At 44.4% G+C, this 21,418-nt stretch overlaps 1 protein-coding gene across 9 annotated transcripts in view; it reads left to right on the top strand.

The window, feature by feature from the left end:
- The window catches only part of pcloa (piccolo presynaptic cytomatrix protein a), a 35,723-nt gene that overhangs the window by 8,217 nt on the left and 6,088 nt on the right, over positions 1 to 21,418 (top strand). For 5 of the 9 annotated variants that reach the window (XM_086021786.1, XM_086021787.1, XM_086021789.1 and 2 more), the window contains 12 exons: positions 4,656 to 4,841; positions 7,059 to 11,058; positions 11,352 to 12,865; positions 13,597 to 15,655; positions 16,744 to 16,791; positions 17,317 to 17,399; positions 17,481 to 17,556; positions 18,238 to 18,363; positions 20,123 to 20,231; positions 20,312 to 20,376; positions 20,437 to 20,624; positions 20,712 to 20,762. In XM_086021786.1, the coding sequence (XP_085877912.1) occupies positions 4,656 to 4,841; positions 7,059 to 11,058; positions 11,352 to 12,865; positions 13,597 to 15,655; positions 16,744 to 16,791; positions 17,317 to 17,399; positions 17,481 to 17,556; positions 18,238 to 18,363; positions 20,123 to 20,231; positions 20,312 to 20,376; positions 20,437 to 20,624; positions 20,712 to 20,762 (8,505 nt within the window). Of the gene's footprint in view, positions 1 to 4,655; positions 6,912 to 7,058; positions 11,059 to 11,351; positions 12,866 to 13,596; positions 15,656 to 16,743; positions 16,792 to 17,316; positions 17,400 to 17,480; positions 17,557 to 18,237; positions 18,364 to 20,122; positions 20,232 to 20,311; positions 20,377 to 20,436; positions 20,625 to 20,711; positions 20,763 to 21,418 lie in introns of all 9 variants that reach the window. The other 4 variants (XM_086021782.1, XM_086021788.1, XM_086021791.1 and 1 more) reach the window with 2 other exon arrangements.

The following is a 21,418-nucleotide window of genomic DNA, read 5'->3' on the forward strand; positions in this document are numbered from 1 at the left end:
GTGGTTAAACACAACTTGGGTCGTATTTTTATGCATTGAGCTGAGCGGATGGTTGACACGGAAACCAAACGCCTTCAACCCGCTTCTCTTGTGTTACCACATCGTGCGTCGGCTCGCTAAGACCAGATGGAACACTGTGGCGGAGCATCAGCGTGTTGAGGGAACGCAGGCCAAAAAGGGTTTTCGCTTGAGTGGTTTTTGCAGCATGCAGTCCAAAAACACACTGACGTTGGCTGTTTCCTGCATAGCGATTCTTCTCATTGTCTTTATCGGGGGTGTCCATCAAAGGCTGCATACTGATGAATGGAAGGACGCGGGGACATTTTGATATCCATCACCTGTATTTCAAGAAAATGACTGCCTACATCTCAGTAGGGCTGTAGGTATTGAGTATTTTGGTATTCGGATATCCTAGTGAAAATTCGATAGAATAATCAAGTATTCAGATACAAATTAAATATGTATTTTTGTTTGCTTGAACAACAACTATGAATACAGAAGCGAATAAAGATTTTGGGCTATGAGATGAAGTGATGTCAGAAGCGTGGCAATTTTGCCAGCTAAAACAGCACATTTGATTATTAAGCCAAATTATTATCAGGAGGAACTGTGTCCGTTTCAATTTGTCAGTGAAAGTGGGCAAAGTCATTAATTAACTCATTCACTGCCATTGACAGATTCACTTGTTTTTTCACAGTCCAGCCATTCAATCCCAGGAATTTATATATTTTTCAAAAAATTTTTCAAACGTTAGGGTAAAAGAGGGTCTGAAAATATCAGGCAGTGAAACTGCCTTTGTAAAATAGTCCGACGGCTCTTGCCAGCCACTTAGTGGCTAGCTGCTAGCCGCTAGCTGCTAACGCTGGCAACGGGCACCATACGCCAATTAATTAAAAAAATTCTAGTGTCTTCAATAAGTGATTGACCTTTTGAGGATGACGACGTAATTTTGAAATCCTAACCTAAACTCGAAACCATAAAGGTGTTTGTTTGTCAACAATCCCGTGGCACGGTGCTTGTGTCTTTGTTACCTGGAGGGAGATTTAGGAGGCCCGTCACTAATCTGCTGAGTATTCCTGAGAGCCTTCAGATGGAGCAAACGTAGCTAAACCGAGAATGACCTCCCGCCGACACGGGAAATCAACACTCACTCCTCCCTTAACTTTATCGAAATACGAGGTGTCCACGTTTTGATTGAGTCAGCATTAATTGTCAGAAGAAAGTTGAGTTTCCTTTCCATCCAGGCTTTAATTGCAAATGAAATGACTAGCGCGGCGGAGGAAAGTAATTGCGTCGGAGGATGATGCCGTTAACTCCCATCTAGGCCGCCGCGTTCCTGCTCCAGATGAGTCACAAAGAAGTGACGTTCTAATACGACAAGTTCACACACGCAGCATACGAATGCACCTGAGAAACGCTCGTCATCCTAACTGATGAGAGTCGGCGGGAAACAATGAAGGGGGTCCACGTATGAGCCACGTGGGCAGCCAGCTATACGTAGGCTTTAATCCCAGTTTCCTAAAAGGATTTAAAGGCCAATGGGAATCCTGTTATTTCTATGGAGGCTTGATCCTCCAGTCAGGTGCATGTAATCCCCATCAATACCCGTTGTGGAAGAAGGGAAAAACAGTCCTCCAATCCCTTTTAAAAAAAAATAAAATAAAATGTGATTCTATGTTTTTCCACATTAAATCCAGCTGTAAGGTTGTCCTGCATCTGCCACCTTCCTCCCCCCTTTTCTCACCCACTGCCTCACAGCGCTCCCCTCACGTGCCCTGGAGGCCCGCGTGTATAAAAATAGTCAGCGGCCACAAAAGCGAGCTAGACCAGCGATTGTGGGTCAGCTCGCTTTTGAAAACACGTCCATGTCCTTTTATGTCCGCTCTGCTTTAATATGTGCATGTGAGATGATTTCTTATCTTATCTATTCCAAGCAGTAAATGTATTTAGCAGAAAGAACCTTTGGTGCTGGTGAGGCAGAAGGGCTGTGCTTTGTTAAATACACACACATTCACACACACACACATTTTGGCACTGGTCACGTTTCGTTAGCACAGCCTGTCATGTTTACATCCTGACCGACGCCGCTCGCTTGCTCCCCCTCAATACACTTAGCCGCGGTGGCAGCGCTCCCAGTGTGGAAACTGTAAGTTTGTTGCGTGGACGGACTGTCTGGCACACCATCCGTCATGGACAAAAACTGCAGCGGCGAGGAAAAAAAAAACGGTTGCGAACACAGATATCGACAAAACCCTTTGCTAATATCTATTAGTAATATCTATTAACAAAGGGAAGTCAACTGAAAAAATGTCTTTACAATAATAATTTCTATGTGACCCCACTAGTCTAAACATGGTATTCTGATTAATATTGTTTATGGAATATGAATTAAGCGGCAAAGTCCAACTATTATTGAGCTGTGATTGGTCGTTACCTGAGCCCTGAGTGTCAAAATGGCCGCCCCCTGAAATTGATAAAAGCAAGGGCGAATGATAATTAATTAAATTGGGATTGGACTGATTATCGACCGGGCCGATTATCGGCGCCGATATTCAGTATTTTGACGAATATCGGTATCGGCCTTTTTTAAAAATCTGATGGCCTATATAAATAAATCAATTTAAAACAGTGAAAACTTCAATGAAGTGTTTATTTAAATATTCAGTGAACTTTATAAGGGATTCTACTGACCCTGGGAACACTATGCACCTTTTGTTTTTATTTGAAGTCAATACAATACAATATCTCTTTTTGTTGGCTCAAAGATGGCCACATTGGCAAACATTGCAACATCAACGTTATGCAAATCTGAAAAATTGTTCAATAAACACATGGTCAAAGACGATTAAACAAAGTTCAGAGTTTTTTACATTTTTATTTTGACACCAATATTTTCCTATTGAGTGAAAATGAATATCGGCCCCTAATATTGGTTATCGGCCTCCTTGACTACTAATAATCGGTATCGGCCTTGAAAAAACATATCAGTCAATCCCTACAATTAATCCATATTCCACAGATGCAATATTAATCAGAATACAATGTTTAAACTGGTGGAGGCGCATAGAACATATTGTCAAGAACATTTTTGGGTTGACTTCCCTTTTAAAGCAGACAAAAGCTTGCATCTACACATGCCGCAATTCCAAAATTCTGGCGTACAATCTTAAGGCAAAAAAAAATTGGGATATAGTACACAGCAGATATAATTTGCTGAATACTTGAATATATTTTCAAATCGGCGGGTGGAGGCGCGCAGGGGCTGTGATCAGGCTGATAGATATGCTAATGTGGCGTGGAGGAGTCGAGATGATAAAGACAATAAGGGCGATTGCAGGATGTCAGAAAGGATCTGGATGGCGGCCGTGTTTTGCCTTGCTTCAGCAGTGTGCACCCCAACCATCTGACTCGTGACTCAAAAAGCCTGTGAGTCACGTCGACGGCACCTTTGGGCAGTGCAAGCTGCGACATCCGCTCAGGCGTAAATGGGAGAAATATCCAAGAGGGCCTCATCACACGGAGTCGAAAGCCATTAGATCCTCCTGATCAACCTTTATTAACAAATTATGGTAATAACTTGCCATTCACAGTGCTGTAAAACACACCCCTTTTATAGTCTCTTTTACACAACATACACGTTGGACTTGAATTAATCAGGTAGGAATTACATTAGCTCCGTGCGGGCCATATCCATAAATTTGTTACATTTATCAGCGTTAAAATCTTTTTTGGCCGATGCAGTTTTTCCTCCAACAACCATTCGTCAATGAGGTTTCAGGCTCTAATTTGAGCAAAATTTAGTCCTGAGATGCTGCAGTAAGGACACAGTAAACATTACATAGGTGATGCTAAGGTGTGAGCTACTCGAAGTTGACGCTGTAAAATGTTATGTTCCCTCTTGGCCCGTTTGCTTCTGAACCGAAACGCCATCGATTTGTAGATAAACGGCATTGTAATGTCGAGCATGTGGAGGCAAAACAAACTTTGCTCTGAAGCCATCCATTAATGATAATAAGATGTCCTCTCATTTCCTTGTTAAACTGTCTTCTTTTTCCTCATCCTTCTTGATGCGTCAGTCACATCCTCCCTAAAATCTTCACCTTGCCTCTCTCTTAGTGCCAGCCTCTGTCTAAATTTAGACAGGTAAAACCCACACTGGATCCTTCGTCTTAATCAACAAGCTGCAACGACCTTCACCGCACTGTTTTATTTCAGACTCTGATAAAACCGGGGCTGATCCAGTCATATAGAATGACTTGTCACGCTCCTTTTCGGAGCGCCACATGTGTCATCACTGTCGTCACGAGCTCCCGTGGGTGTTGTGGTCAATAGCTGTGCACGTGCGATGCTGGAAAATGTCTCTGTCGGTTCAAAGAGAGTGACTTTTCTTTGAATCATCCTTGCCTTCTACAGAAGAGTTGCATTTTAATCATTTTCTTGAGTGTTGGAAGCTGGCACTAGAGTCACGTGCAGCTTCAAATAAAAGTCATGAAGATGTTAAGTGACTTGGGCCTGGAATGCTTTAAGGCATATCACGATGCTGCTCTAATACAGTTATTTATGTTTTACAACGGACACAGTCTTTTTCAAGGAAACTTGTGCAAATTTTGATTTATGTAACTAACATATTCAAATTTCTGTCATTTTCATTTCAGAGTGAATGGCTTTGCCTCAACTGTCAGGCGGAAAGAGCCAGTCAACTCGACGACATGGCTTCCCCGAAGAAGCCAGCACCTGCTCCCGCTCCCTCCTCCACCCCCATCCCTGCTGCTGTAGATAGCAAACCCATTGTAGTAGAATCAGCAGCAGCAGACCAAACCCCGTCCACCCCTGAAACCAAGGTAGCGGCTACACCTGCACCAACATTACACAACCGTCATGAACCACATGCTGTCGGTGCTTCCGACCAATCACCAACAGCCGAGCTCATGTCTGAGCCTGTCATTCAAGACATCTCTGAAAGCGCAGCTCCCAATGTAGCGGAAATTCAAGAGCAGCAGCAAGAAAGCCCTGCTGAAATAGCACAGGAAATCCCAGCAATTGAGCAGCTGCAGCAGAGTAGCTCAAATGATACACACCCAGAGATGGTACCGCCTGGAGATGAGCATCAAGCAGAGAATGATATTGTCAGTGAAGCAACTGAGAAAAAACCTTTTGAAAAACTAGTAGAGAACCACTCTGAGGTTCAGTTGCCTGATACAGGTTTTGATGAGATGCCCGTTCAGGTAGAACAAGATAAAAATCGCACTGCTACTGAGAGTATCGCCCCCTTGACAGAGAGTGTAATTCATTCACTACAGCCTGAACCTGCCATGGTCACACAGGAAGTCTCTCCTCAATTGGATTTAGCAGCAGAATTCCCTATGACAAAAGTAAGAGCGAGTGAACTAGTTGATTCAACAGAGTCACCAACTCTGCAAAGTCAGTTGGTGACTAACACAAATAATATTCCAAAATCCGAGGCTGAAAGTGTAATAACTGAACCAATAGCCGAGGCGCGTACAAACAAAGAGGCTGCTTCTCATCCCTCTGTTGAAGTAATTGAAAATGTACCACTATTATCTGAAGTCGAGGGCCCTAAGCATGACAAGATGCAGAGTGAAATGCAGTCAGATGAATGCAAATGCATAGAACCCCCTGTGACGTCAGTTGCTAATCAATCTGACTCAACTCTTGAGCAGAAAAGTCAGGCTAATGTATTAGAACACAAACTTGTGGAAAAAGCACAAGAAACTAGTAGTCCGACCGAGCCAAAAACTAAGTCACTTCCTTTTTCTTCGAATGACACATCTGTTCAAATAGCATTAAGTAATGCCTTAGACAAAACTGCTGATCAGGAAATAACTGTTAAAGGTAGTGAGGAAAATTCAGCTGAGCTAGAAACACTAAAAGACACTCCCGAGGTGATGAGTGCCAAAGAACAAACTATTGAAAACAAGGAGATGTATATTGAAATGAAGTGTGGAGGTGCAGGCTTTGAAGAGGGAATACTTCATGAAAATAGTGTTTCTGAGGTGAAAGCTGACATGATAAATCCCACTGAAGAACAGGAAACTCGGGAGGCAAAAGAGCAGCAACTTCTTAGTGAGACGGAGCTAGTTTCAGAACATTCTTTTATTGAAACAGAAAACATTTGTGCAGTAGATAAAAAAGAATTGGAAAGTTCAGAAAGAACTCTCTGTGACGGCCATAGTGTGGTAATTTTTAAACAGACAGACCCAGGAACAAATGATAAGCCACCTCCTGTTCGCGAGAGCCCTGCTCAAACAGCCTTGTCCCCTGAGAAGTCAACAGAGACTCTCGTTGAATCTGAGAGCGTAGTGCCAAAAGAGGAGAAGCGACCACTTACAGATATTTTGTCTAAAGAACATGATTCTGACAAAACGGTCGTTCCAGATTCTGATGAGCAAGAAAAGGTCAAAACCAAAGAGCCCTTTCAGAATCAGACAGAAGTCAGAGATAAAACCCTTAAGGATCTTATCACTGAAGACACAAAATCTTGTTCTCATTTAACGTTCAGTCAGGAACAGCCACTCGGCAAATGCAATGGGGGAAAAGACTCCAACAGTGACAAAGAGGCAAACAAAAATGGGGTTGGCTCATTACCTGACATAAGCAACGTCCAGGAATCTATTTTCATATCAGAAGTCAGCATAGTTGATGCCAACGATTGCACTGCTGAATTTGATGCAGGGAGAAAAAACACGTCACAGAACAACTCACAATCAAACTATGAAAATGCCAACCTGTGTATAATAGCAGCTTCAGCCCCCATACCAGAACCCCAAATCCCTGGTGATGTAGTTCGTGAGCAGACCACACACGTGAATGAAGACGCTAGTTCGATGGAGAAAAGGGAGACCCCACCCGTGCCTCAGGGCGAGCAGTGTTTTGAAGATACAATGCCTGAGGTGACCATAGTGTTTACCTTACTTAATGGAGAGACTAGTTGTTTTGTGTGGTAGTGTTGGATTGTACAGAACACTAGATACAAAATACATGTCGAAGTTCTGCTTTTTTTTAAATTGTTGGATTAATATCTTAATTAAATCCAACAGGTGGAAAAGTTGGAGACCCTGAAAGAGCCTGGCGACAGAGAAAGTGCCACCAAGGAGGGCAGTCCTACCAGCCCCTCCGACCTGGCCAAGCTGGAAAGCACAGTCCTGCCCATTCTTGAGGCGCAAGTGAAGGATGATGAAGATAAACAAACGGACACACTAAAGACCAGACGTAAACTAGAGGTGCTTCCCCTTTCTCCCGACTCACCCTGCTCGGATGACGACAGAGATGTTCACAAAAGTAACACAAAGAAAAAGCTACTGGTGCCTCTCGATGTCAGGGTCGATTCACTGGAAGATAGCAGCGAAAGCTTTGGAAAAGAGAGCCCCATGTCAGGGGATGACGAGGAATTCATCCGCAAACAGATCATAGAAATGAGTGAAAACGAGGACGCCTCGCCATCCGATGAAGAAAACCTAATTCGGCAAAAGATCAGGCAAGCTGAAAGGAAAAGAATGGAACAGAAGACAACAGAGCCTGTTGACAGGAGCGCGTCAGAAAAAGCCAAGCGGTTATCCAAGAAGAGCTCTATAAGTCCCAATGATGAAGAAGAGAAAGAGCTGCAAAGCGCTCTGGAGAAAGCACAAGTCGTCAAAATTGATCCACCGGAGCTCAAAGAAGAGGGTCGTCAAAGCGGTACTGCAGTTCGCAATTTTCAAACCATGGAGCTGAATACAACCAGCAGTCCCGTGTGTGTGACTCAAGTTGATATCGAGCCTGAGATGGAATGTTTGACTGATTCACCAGATGATCGTTCTAAAGGGGAGGGGTCATCCAGTCTACACGCATCCAGCTTTACACCTGGCACATCACCAACGTCGCTGTCCTCGCTGGATGAAGACAGTGACAGTAGTCCCAGCCATGTCCGCTCCAGTGAGAGCAAGCAGCACAGGAAAGCCAAACATAGACAACCTGGACAAATGCTCCCGACTATTGAAGACTCTTCTGAGGAGGAGGAATTGCGGGAAGAGGAGGAGCTACTCAGAGAGCAGGAAAAACAGCGGGGAGCTGGTAAAAAATCAAAGCGGGACAAAGAAGACGTTCGTGGCCAGCGGAGGCGTGACCGTTCAATGACACCCCCGAGCAACCTTTCACCTATCGAAGATGCCTCACCGACAGAAGAACTGAGGCAGGAGGCAGAAATGGAAGAGATCAGACGATCATCCTGCTCTGATTTCTCCCCGAGCATCGATTCAGACCCTGAAGGGTTTGAAATCCACGCTGCAAAGATTGCAGCAGTGCAGAAAACATATCAATTACCCATATCGGCATCCCTACATTCTCCAACAGAAGATAAAAACATTGACAAATCACAGAGAAAAACTCTCAGATCTGCTGATGAAGCTTATGAGGAGATAATACTGAGGACTAAATCTCCTACGGTTGAAAATGTTGACTTTCATCCAGGAAAGGAGGCTCTTTATGGAGGTATATTTATTGAAGATTATGCTTATGCATCTGTCGTGGATAATTCAACAGATGATCTGGGAGAGACAGAAAAGATCAGTGTTCCTACTCAGCCCAAGAAACTGAGATCACCAGATGAAGTTTATGAGGACATGATCAAGAAAAGAAAGGAATTTATGAAACTCGAACAGGAATACCAAAACATGCAACCAAAAAATAAAAATTCAAACCCAGAAATTGTGCTACAGCCCGCTGAGAATACCCTTTCCAAAGTCACTGGCGAAACTTTGGGAAAAGATGGAAAACCATTGTTAGATGCTGAAAGTGCATACGAAGAGCTCATGAAAAAGGTTTTGACTCCTGGAGCAAGTCCTACTCTGCAAGACCCAGAAGTGGAAACCACTTCATCTAGAAGGGCTCTCTACCCAATCCCAGACTTACAAGTCACGCAGTGTTCCTCAGGAGAGTTGTCCTCTGACGAAGAAAATATCATTAAAAAGGAGGAGGAAACAGGCAAATCAACATCAACTGTCGAAACATCATCCACATCAGACCAGCAACCGCACACCCCTGTCACAGCATCCCAGACTGACATTGTAGACCTATCAAGTGCAATTCCAATGACATCTGCTCCCGTAACTACAAACTTCACCATCTTGCCTACTGTCCCCCAGTATGCACATGGTACTCCAAGCATCGTTTCAACTGCCCCACCGATCCCTCCTAAGCCAAATGTCTTGCGCAGGGCAAATTCTCAGGAAAAAGCAGATGAACCACCATTGCCTCCCCCTACCCCACAAAAACCGACAGTCTTTCCCAGGAAACCTCCAGTTCCACTCCCACCTCAGGCTTCAACCGCGCCAGTCAGGCCAGAGACAGTGACCACGACTTCACTTCCTAAACAATCAATACCGCTAACTTACAAACCTCATGTTCCACCTCCTGTCCCCCCAAAGCCCTGCATCCCTGCCGGCATCGGCGAAAGCCACAGACAAGGGCATGGTGTCAAACCACCTATTGCACCGAAACCCAGCTCACAGCCATCCACCCCAGCTCATGCCTCACAGCCTCCAAGGCCCACTGTACTTCCCACAGGGTCCACTGAAATAGCTTTGAACCTTAGCCCTTCATCAGAGAGCAAGCCCTTTCAACCCTCGCCAAAGTCTCCATCTTCTCCTAGATATGCAAGAAACCTCCGTGATACGTACGTGGTCATCACACTCCCTTCTCAGCCAAGCTCTCCAGTCGATAGTCTCTCAACTCAAGCCCCGTCAAACACTGGCTCAGCATCTACTGCCCACCAAGCTCAGCCCCTAAGTTATCACCAAGCACAGTCTCAACCGCATTCATATCAGCAGTCAACACCACCTCCTACAACTAGGGTGCCTCTGGCTTACACCCGAGTGACAGAATCCATCGAGAATCAAGAGATATGCGGCCCAGAAAAACACGTTTCGAGTTCTTGTCACATCATCGAGGCCGTGTCGGCCTCTGCGCAGCCTCCCGTGGTCATGCCAAACCTAATCTCTCAAGTGGTTACCACAGAGGTCCAAAGAACCACCGTCTCTGTTGTTCATGAACGGACGCCACCACCTGTGCCAACTCCGAGGGCAACTGGGATCCCGATCTCATTGGAGAAACCAAAGACCCAATTGCCTGTACAGAATGGACAGGTGGTCTTGCCTTGTGAGGTGGTGGATCTTAGGACTGTGAAAGCTGACGCAGCATCACATATGAATGGTGTGGATCTGTCTGCTGGCCCAGACCCCAGACGGGAGTCTTTAGCAACTGATGCCAGTCGCCAGAGCAGTGCGGTACAGTCACCTGTCGTAAATCTAAGTTCTGAATCCTCCACCTTGTCAATTTTGACTGACAGCATCACCATTGTGACTTGTTCTGCTACAATCCAGAGGTGTGACAGTTTGGAAACCTCTAAAGCATCTTCAATCCCTCTCCAGCTAACGAAGAATAAAGCATTTGAACCTGTCTCTCAAATTGTATACCGGTCAGTGGATTCTCAGCCTCCCACTCACTCTGGTGAGATCCCCATAAATCTCACAGTTGGTGCAAGCACAGGCGGCAGAACGTTCCAAACACCACCTGTGACCATGGCACCCAGTACTGTCGCCGGTTGTGTTGCTAACGGATTAACAACAAGCACCACATCTGTGGCAGGAGCTGTTGACCTGAGCACGACAAAACCGTTCAATACTCTGGTATCCATGGACGCCATTTCGACAGAGGTCGTCACAGCTGTCATCACAGAGGACGATGGCAAGCCAGTCGATCTGACTGCAGGGAAAAGAGCCGTGTGCTGTGATGTTGTTTACAAACTCCCGTTTGCAGGAAGCTGCACTTCACAGCAGCCCGCCACCCCTCTGCCCGAAGACCGTTTTGGATATCGTGACGACCATTACCAGTACGACCGCTCGTCGTATGGCATGAGGGGCTTTGGTGGAATCAAACCTTCAATGTCGGACACCAACCTGGCAGAAGCCGGCCTGTTTTTTTACAAGAGTAAGAACAGCTATAATTTCAGTGGCACCACAGATGGTGCTGTAGATCTTTCCTCTGCAAAGATTTCTGATGCAGGTCAGTGCAGTGACATTGCAGACCTGTCGCTTAAATGTCATTTTGAACTGCTACCCCTCATTCACGGCTAGCATGTTTTTTTTTTTTTTTAATTTTTGCTTTTTTGCATGGAAGTTTTTTTTTTCTTTTTTCTTTCTGTTGTGAATTTTGTGCCTGCATGCTAAATGTCTTGTTTGTGCGTTGGATTTTTTTCCCCTTTTTCCATAATTTGGGTAAGGAATGCCACACTATATTTACTTTATTGACTGTATAACATGAGTTCAACTGATATTTTCTTTTTCTATTCGGAACAGGTGATGCAGTAGACTACTCCAAGAAAGGAGCATACGCGGGAATGACAATCCCTCCTTACTCCCAGGCGAGAGTAACAAGTGGTGTTGGCACTCTCTTTGGTACAAGTAGTGTGCTAAGGTCATCCAATGGGGTGGTTTATTCCTCTGTTGCTGCACCTATTCCGTCCACATATGCAATTACGACCCAACCCGGATCAATCTTCTGTACATCATACAACACTCAGTCAAGTATGCATACCAGTGACACCATGCCATCGTTGTCGGACATCCAGAATTTGCCACTGACACGGTCCCACAGTTTCCTGTCTACCCTCTCGATTACGACGGCAGATGAGCAAGCCGACATCCCTCTCAACCTGGAGATCTCCAAAGAGGACACTTCTGGTAATGCTGTCACCACAGCAACCACCTCTTTATCCCTTGACTACACGGATGAATCCCTTGAGGCAATAGCCGCCTCCCTTGAGGCTCTGTCGTCACCCATGGTCCCAGGGGATGGCCAGTATCAGGCAGAGCGCGAAAGGCTCGAAATGGAAAAACTCAAGCAGCAGCGCCTCGCTGAAGAGCTGGAATGGGAGCGTCAGGAGATTCAACGTTTTCGCGAGCAAGAGCAACTGCTGGTACAAAAGGAATTGGAGGAGCTGCAGGTCATGAAGCAGCAAATTTTGACCCAGCAAGAAGAGGAAAGGCAAGCTCACCTCATGATGCAAAAGGAAACCTACGCCCAGCAACAGCAGCAGCTCGAGCAAATTCAGAGACTCCAAGAGCAACTTCGCATGCAACTGGAAGAGCAAAAGCTTCGTCAGATGTATCCAGGTGGGGAGATGCTCGGGAACGGCATCCAAGAGGCCATTGTCTTGGGCCCTGATGGCACCGTGCTGTCACGAAAGATCACGGATAGTGGTTGCCAAACAGACGAAGAAGACGAGACGGTCAGCAAAGCTTACACAGCTGGGAGGAAGAAGAAAAGCGTCAAAAAGAGTGTTGATAGCTGTGTGCAGACAGATGATGAAGATCAAGAGGAGTGGGAGGCTCAGAGAAGCCGACAGAATCGGCCACGCACCGCACGAGGGGACAGGGGAGGGCACGCGGACACGTCTCGACAAGCGCACACTGAGATTTCTATACAAACGGATACAGATGGAAACATAAGGATGGACACGAGAATGGAACTGTCCGACTCGGAACGAACCTCGCCAAAGAAACGACCCACGCCCTTGGAGATCGGCCTGTCTCCCCACCTCAAGGCCGAGTCCTCCACTCTTCAAGCACCCCCTAAATCACCTAACGTGCTCTATTCTCCCTTGTCACCATGTATTTCCCCAAGTAAATCACTTGAATTTGTATCTTATGATAAATCATTGGGTGATAAAAGCCCCCAAAAGCTCAGGGGAAGCCCGGATCCGGGAAGTCCAAGGGGAACAAAGCCCATGCAGAGATCTATGTCTGACCCCAAATGTATGAGTCCAAGCGGAGAAGAAAAGGCAACATCTGGCACCCAGTTTGGAGATACTGTGAGTACATCTCCCTTGCATTATTGCTATAGCCATGGTAGTTGAGTCTCTCACTCGAACCACTTAGCATTTCTGATGTACTATCATAAATGTTACAAGCCAGAGCTATTCATACTATAGCTTTGATTGCAGCGAACATCTCCTCTTTTGCAGCCTTTTTGCTCCTGGCTTGCATGTGGTTTGAAAATCAAGTCTATGCTTGGGTAACTCACCGTTGACTATCTCATACATAAAGTGCATAAAAATGTGCTGAGCTTGCAGGAACATATTCAGCAGTGAAATTCTCCATGTGAATAAATTACTGCTTTTTCCACTCTTGAGACGTATAATGAATTACGGTACGCTACGTTGTACGTCTGCCAAGTAGTGGCCAAGAAGGATAAAAGTATATTTATATCGTATGAAATATTTATATCATTATTGTTCTTTGTTCTTCACATTAGAGTCCTGAATTTTGATTTTGTATTTTGAGTTCTGCGCAACAAATGTCAAAATTATATTACAGTTGATCATAGTTTTTTTTCCCCAAATATATTTAGCTTCGTTTCTAGACAAATAAATGCAGTTTGCTGATAAACACAATGTGAGCATTTGTTATTTAGTCATATTTTTTGTTGAATAGAACTAATAAAACCTTGTTTTAGAAAGTTGCTCCTCAGATTAAGTCGTTGATTCTGCAAAGAAAAAACATTTTTGGGAGCAACTTAAATCTCACTTTTTTATTTTTGCAGGGGAAGGGCTCAGGTGGAACACCTACTGGCACTCAAAAGAAGGTCAAGAGGACTCTACCCAATCCCCCATCAGAGGATGAGTCAGCGAGTGGCCAGACCGCATATAGCACCGGTTCTGCTCGACGGAGAATGTGCCGCAATTCAAACATGGCACGCGCCAAGATCCTACAAGACATAGATCGCGAGCTCGACTTAGTGGAACGGGAGTCATCCAAACTGCGCAAAAGGCAGGCAGAGCTTGACGAGGAGGAAAAAGAGATCGACGCCAAGCTGAGGTACTTGGAAATGGGTATTAATCGGAGGAAAGGCGCCCTTCTGAAGGAGAGAGAGAAGAGAGAGCGGGCTTATTTACAGGGTGTGGCTGAAGACAGAGATTATATGTCGGACAGTGAGGTTAGCAACATCCGAGAGACCAGAGGTGACCATGATGATGGTGAGGATGAGGAAATAGAAAGCCATGGCCTGGAACGTCCCAGGACAGCTCCTCAGTCAGAACTGGATGACTTTGTCCCACCTCAAACTAAACACGAATATGGAAAATACTCCCAGTACCAATTCCCTCAAAGCCAATACCAGCAGTCCCTGTATCAGACCCCCCAGTCTTACCAGTCTCATTCTATGTACTCCTCTGTGCCCTCGCTCACCAGCTCCCAACAGCAAAGTTACCAGCAGATGCTCCTGTTGCAGCAGAAAGCTGCCAGGCAAGCCGCTCTTCTTTCTGAACTGGATGCCACCAAATATGATGTCATTAGCCGCCAGCCTGATCCCACATCTTCGGCCTACCTCGGCGTGAAATATGACAAATATGGCAACCACCTCGACCTCAGAGCCTTGGATGTGGGAAGTATAGCAGGTAGTCCCATGTCAGCTGTCGCCGATTCCTACTACTCTGATATTGATCACCACACACCTCGGAGTTACCTGCTCCTGGAGGATGCGGCAGAGCTCGCTAAGAGTTCCTCTGGTATGTCGTCATCATACAGTCTTGCTGAGCGAGAGCTAGCCAAAGCAGAGAAGCTTCTGCAACGAAGTGCTGCCGATCTAGGATCCACAGACTATCTTGGATCCACCTCCAGACTGCATACGTATGGAAAAACCCCTGATGAAGAAGATCCAATGGAGGAACCCTACGAACTGAAGCTCTTGAAGCAGCAGCTCAAGCAGGAGTTTAGGAGAAGCACGGGTGGGACAGAAAGTTTAGACCCTCTGACAGGCCTCTCCCAGCACTACTATACCCCGAGCTCCAGCATCTCCAGTTACTCCCAAAGGCACTACCCAAAGTCAGACAAGTACAGCATCAGTCGGCTGACTCTCGAGAAGCAGGCAGCAAAACAACTCCCAGCTTCCATGTTATACCAAAAACACAAGACTCCATTACTGGAGCCTAAGACCTCCTCCAAGTATTCCTCAGTTACTGAAAGCAGAGGTTTGGACATGGACTATACGAGTTATTTGGGGTCTACCAGTGGCTCCCCAAGATCCAGCCGACTCATGCAGGACGAGATTACCTTTGGCCTTCGTAAGAATATTGCAGAGCAGCAAAAATACTTGGGGTCCACCTTGGGGGCAAACTTGGCTGGTTCGCTAAACCTGGGCCAGAGCTTGGGTTTGGACTCTGCTTACCCAAGTGGCAGTCGCTCAAGACCGTCATCCAGGCCTACATCTTGCTATGGCTTAGACCTGTCAATCAAAAGAGACCCTTCCAGCTCATCGCTGAGACTCAAAGGGGACGGCGAGGCCTCCACAGACAGCTTCCAAACCCCCTCTGGTCGCACCAAACCCACCAGCCTCCCCATTGTGCAAAGCGGCCGTGGGAGAATCCCCATCGTGGCACAGAACTCTGAGGAAGAAAGTCCACTGAGCCCCGTCGGGGAGCCGATGGGCATGGCCCGCGCCTCGGCAGGGCCTCTGCCGCCCATCTCGGCCGACTCTAGGGACCAGTTTGGTTCCTGCCTGTCCTTGCAGGACTCGCAGCAGCAGCACATCAGGGAGGAACCGAGCAGGGGTAGGGCTTATGTGCTAATGGATGACCTTCAAGGCACCATGTCAGATAGCGAAGGTAAAAAACAGAACCACCGTGTTATTATTTTCTTTCTGTTTGTATTCATGATTTCCTTTTGCATGTCTTGGCTGCCACTATCTGGAATCTTTAGGTCTTGTGAAGATCTGCATGCATTTGTTGCTTCTTCTCCGTGGTGTCACTCTAATCCAAATGTTGCACATTGTGTTGTCTCTCTTTCAAGGCATGCTTGAATGTATCGCTTTATGCATGCCTTTACTTCGGTCCGTACTTCCGATATTATGTAATGTGTTGGCATAACTTAGTGTGACTGTGTGGGAGGTGTTCTCCTCAAATAGCCATCTAACTAGTGCACACTTTGTCTCGGGATACTCATCTTCGTCTTTTTGACACTTCTAAATGAAATGTTTGACACTGTAGGAATATTTTCATAGTCCCTCTTTTGAGACGGAAAAATCTCGAGTTAATCCCCCAACGTTCTGTTTCCCACCAGTGAACTGGCAAGTGCCTCCTACATTTTGGAAATGCTTCACAATTGGTTTCCTTTACATTCCTGGAATTTGAATACACAGCTGTTTCACATATAATTTAGTCAACATATACTTTACAAAATCATCCAACTAAAAAGTAAGATGTTAATAAACAAATAGAAGCATGACATCACCATTAAATTTGTTAGATAAATATGCTGGATTTTTGGTGTGTGTTTTAAATGCATATCTGTTTGACGCACTAATAAATATTAAACCTTAATTTTTTGCATGTCCCTTTGTGAATAATTGCATGCATGTCTCCTACCTGGTGTACTCTTCATGTTTTATAATTTTATGCAACTTCTATAGTATTTTTAAAATGTGTTTCCAGCTCCATATGTTATGCTTGATAATAACTTGGTGAAAATATAATGGGGTAAAATCCCAAAACATATTTTTTTTTTTGTATATCCTGCTCTACTATATTATATTAGGAATAATCAGTTGAAGGGCTGCTCATTTCGAAGCATATATGTGTATCTGCTCAAAACCCTAATGCTCCCAGGTCTGAGTTTTCTTGATTGCATCGGTCATTGATCGATTTGATATGGATCCCGCCATTTCGCCGTGTAAACTCGTTTGCCTTGATTGCAGCCCTAAGTGATTCCCTGATGCCTTTGAACAGAGACCATTCAGCCAAGGGTAGAGTATTAGTTCACGACATATAAACATAACATATTAACCAACCCACACGATTGCACAATCATCCACATGATATGATATGATGGTTAAATGTTGGGAAGGTTTCAAATGTATTTATGTATTACAGTACATGGCAGCACATACATGACATATTTTTGAACGAATTGGAAAAAAAGCAATTATATGCAGTGCAATACATACCCAACATTTACAGTCATTGATATGTATCACTCTGTAGGTTTAATTAACATTACAACGCATACTCCTAATTAACCATACTGACTGCCAAACCACATTCCTACACTCCCATGTTGTAGTAACAGTGAAAAAACGCCCTTCATCGCTTTTCATCCTTTTCTACATAAAACATGAATAATTCCACATTGACGTTGGCCGCTTGTATTGCCATTCACAAGCTGATGTTACCTTCCCATGAATAGCATGTATTTATTTGAGGAAATCCTTACTGGTGTGGCGTGTCAGGGCAAACATTCTTAGGCTGCCTCTACTTCTTTGTTGCTGAAGCCTACCACCTGAGACGAGAGGAGACCGACTGGTTCGACAAACCCAGAGACGGACGCTCGGAGAACGGACACGACAAGAGACAGGTGACACCCTAAAAAATCAACTTGTATAACTTTGAATCTGCATAAAGAGCATGTCATTTCATGATTGTGTGTGGGCCACAGGGTAAAGGTCCATACTACCCCTTCCCTCACCTCAGGGTCAAGCTGAAGAGAGATCCCAAAGACCGCAGTGTGTCAGGTAAAATACTTCGACGTAATGGTGATGTTTTTAAAAAACAAGGTCTAATGCAAATGTTTTTAGATGCCTGCAAAGTGTCTAATTGCCTCAGGTTACTATAAAATGACTGTAACAGTGAATGAATTAATTGTTCTATAGATCCAAGCAAGAACCTTCAAGAACTGTCTGAGGTAGATGATCAGTACTTACTACTAGCCGCATCTCAACCAGAGTATCAGGGATTAGTTGTTTCTTTAAACCAAGAGATCTGTTATCGTTGTCATAATTTCTGGGTTTAGATCTTTTAATCCAGGCAAGAATCACCAGAATTTTGCGAAGTGCCAAGTCTAATCATTTTGAATGATATCCAATGTAGCTGTGGTCTAAGTACCATTTTTGTTTGCAGTCTATTGGTTGAACCAGGTTGGGATCAGTTTGACAAATGCACCACATGCCTTTTTTTTTTGGAGTCCTTTTGAACAAGCTGGCAAGCATTTTCACCCGTCATTATCCTTTGTCAGTCCGTTAAGCAGACATTTCATTTCCTGGCATCCCTTTCCGTTTGGCTCGCCTCCACGCCCGGCAGCCATTGCCGTGCTCAAAATGGCGCAGGGCCTCACACTCACCATTACGTAATTAACACATGGACCTTTTGAGAGAGGTTTTATGCTTAAATGTATGACATCTTTATGCGTTTGTCAGGGAACGGACTGGGTATCCGTGTCGTCGGCGGGAAGGAGGTGCCTGGTGGTAATGGAGAGATCGGAGCCTACGTTGCCAAAGTTCTACCTGGTGGAACCGCGGAACAAACCGGGAAGATCCTGGAAGGTGAGCGCCCTGCGTCCCATCATTCTTACCCTACTGACCCGTGGGCTACATACTGTATTCTTTATTGTCGTCTGGCCCACTCAGCATTTACATTAGGGCGGCTGAAATGCAAAACGATGCTAATATTCGGTCTGTCTGCAAGTTGTGACTGAAACGTCACCTGACCAAAACCTCCATTCAGGGCGCAGGGAATATTTTGAAGCAACAATAACAAAATCAAGAATTTTACTTTCTAAATGTATCTCATAAAAATGGGTTCATTGGTTTATCATTGATTTTAAAAAAATGGTTAAATGAACAATTTTGTATTTATTTTTTTTGTTTATTTAATAATTGGTTACTTGATTTATTGTAAATAATAACATTTGAAAAAAATAAATAAACAGCTTTACATATACAAATAAATCATTCAATTTATTAAATTATTGGTTGACTTCTTAAGTTAATTTTTAAAAATTAAAATCTTTTTTTTCATTTCTTACCTCAATTACAAATGAATTTTAAACCTTAAACGTCAGTAAAATGAATAGTTTTAGTTGAAATGTATTTCTTTCTATTAAAAATTGGTTAATTGATTGATTGTTCATAAAAAATAGTGAACAATTTCATTTTTTTGTATTAATTTGTCTGATAATTTCACATTTGGTTTATTGTAAATAAATAAAAAATCTTAAAAGAAACAGTTTTACATCTACAGTTAAATAATTAGATGTATTCAATTGTTGGTTGACTATTATTCAATTAGTTGCAAATTAATGAAACTGAAAGACATATTAATAAATAAATTATAAATAATAATAATAAATAAGCCATTTTTTGTTCATTTTTAATATCTTACCTCATCTACAAATAATGTAAACCTTAAATGTAGCCCTTGGGAACAAAGGTGTGCTCACCCATCTGCCTTTAACACACTTAATGATAACAATGATACTAATAATCAACACCGGTCCTTGACATTTGACTTAGCTTTCACCCTTACACACTTCTGCTCTGTCGCCACCAAGGATAAAGCTTAGTACATTAAAACCAGCCATTATTGATTCCACACAACAGCAGTCTGCGAACAGTTAACCCCTCCTTACCTCCCCCTTCCATCCGTCTGCTCTTGGCCAGTGTTTATGTCAGCAAGGCCTTGCCATAGAGCGTAACGGGAATGTATGGCCTTTCTAAGTCAGTCACCGCTGCTGATATACTGTACGGCCGCAGAGAATGACACCGGGTCAGTTTGAGGCTTCGATCGATGCGCTAACTCCTGGGAATTCGCACAGTACAAATCAGTTCGTCCCCACTCATCAGACGAAACACATTAAAGCTGCTATCGTCGAATCGGCGAGGACATCTCAAGCGCAACAAGGTGCGACAATGGCAAAAATGTGTTTGGTGTGTGACGAGGTGGCTAATTTGTGTGCCAAACATGCAGTGCGACGCAAGCAGAGGACACTGCTGATGAGCTGCTTCAGGCCGTGTAAGTCTCGACAGCCTGGCTTTGCCGTGCTGTGCTGTGTGAACAACAATTGTGTGTGAAGTGTCTTTTGTTTGCGCTGCTGTGGGTTTGGGTTGTATGTGTTTTAATGAAAAATAACACAGCTGCTCTAAAAAGTCATTCAAATTAAAGCTCGCATTCAGATCATTTTGCTTACATGGATGAATTCGTCATTACTGTCTTTCATTTTCTTTTTTTTTTTAAGACAGTTTTGCACTGTAGGTAAAATAAAATAGATAATCATTAGTTGCGTAAATTTGTCTCTTACAACAGGAATGCAAGTCCTGGAGTGGAACGGCATTCCACTGACGGGAAAAACCTACGAAGATGTGCAAGGGCTGGTCGGTCACTCGTGTAACGAGGCAGAATTGTGTGTCAGACTGTAAGTACAACCTCAAATCTGACGTTAAAGTGATTTGTTTTGTATTTTTGTTGCTGTTCTGAGCCTTCTTTCCCTCTCAGAGATCTCAACATGTTGTCAGAATCCGAAGGTTCCGAGCGCCTGGACTTCCGGGAACCAAACAAAAGTAAGATGTCGTCAGTGATTCCACGTCCAAACCTGATGAATAACAATTCAATACCGATAGGCGACAGGCCTCCCAGGTCTCCGGGCGTGGACCCCAAGCAGCTGGCGGCCGAGCTGCAGAAGGTGTCCCAGCAGCAGGCCCCGTCCTCCACCGCCTCCTCCACCAGCCTTACGGCCACCGCCTCGGCCACGTCCAGCCCCGCCCAGCCGGGCTCGCCGTCGGTCAACAAGAAACGGCACAGTAGCAAGGCCAGTGCCACTCGCACGTCAAGCCCGACGACGCTTTCTTTGCTCTCTCTCTTTCTGCATGTCTTAGCACCTTTTCTTCCCTTCCAGGCCGGAGATGGGAGCAAGACCCCGTCACATCCAATCACTGGTGACATACAGGTCAGTAATGTCTGGTTACTTTAAGACCAAACCTTATTTCTGTCCTTCAAAATTGTCTTCCTTTCAGCCCGTTTAGGCAGCTCAACAAGTTGGGCCTTAAATGAGCAAGCTCCCCAAATGGTTACTTCAAAACGTAACGTAACATAACCTTGTTGATATGAATGTCACATCTATCAAAAGTTGTTCAAGATTGTCTTTGACCAGCCCGCTTTTGCAGGACACAAGTCACGCCTGAAATCAACAAGATTCGTTACTTCAGGATTTATTAATGTGCCTTTTTGATACAAATGTTAAATCTATCCAAATAAGACTTTTAAATAGTCTTGCACTAGCACATTTAAGCAGCAAACAAGTCGGGCCTGGTTTCAGATGCCCCCTTTGATGAGCTCAAGATTTAGCAACATTTTACACCAGCCCGTTTAGGCACAAAAACAAGTTGGGCCTGAAATCAACAAGCCCCTTGTTGGACTCTTCAAGATTTATTAATGAAACCTTATTTATGTCAATAATAAATCTATCAAAAAAAATGGGGTGGAAATGGTTTTGCATCAGCCCATTCAGGCAACAGACAAGTTGGGCCTGAATTCATTGTAATACATATCTTGCGCAGGCCCGTTTAGGCAGTAAAGGGCTTTCATCCACACAAAATAAACACC

This window comes from Filicampus tigris, chromosome 22 (genome assembly GCF_054856515.1).
Source record: "Filicampus tigris isolate MCC_2025a chromosome 22, RoL_Ftig_1.0, whole genome shotgun sequence".
Taxonomy (NCBI): domain Eukaryota; kingdom Metazoa; phylum Chordata; class Actinopteri; order Syngnathiformes; family Syngnathidae; genus Filicampus; species Filicampus tigris.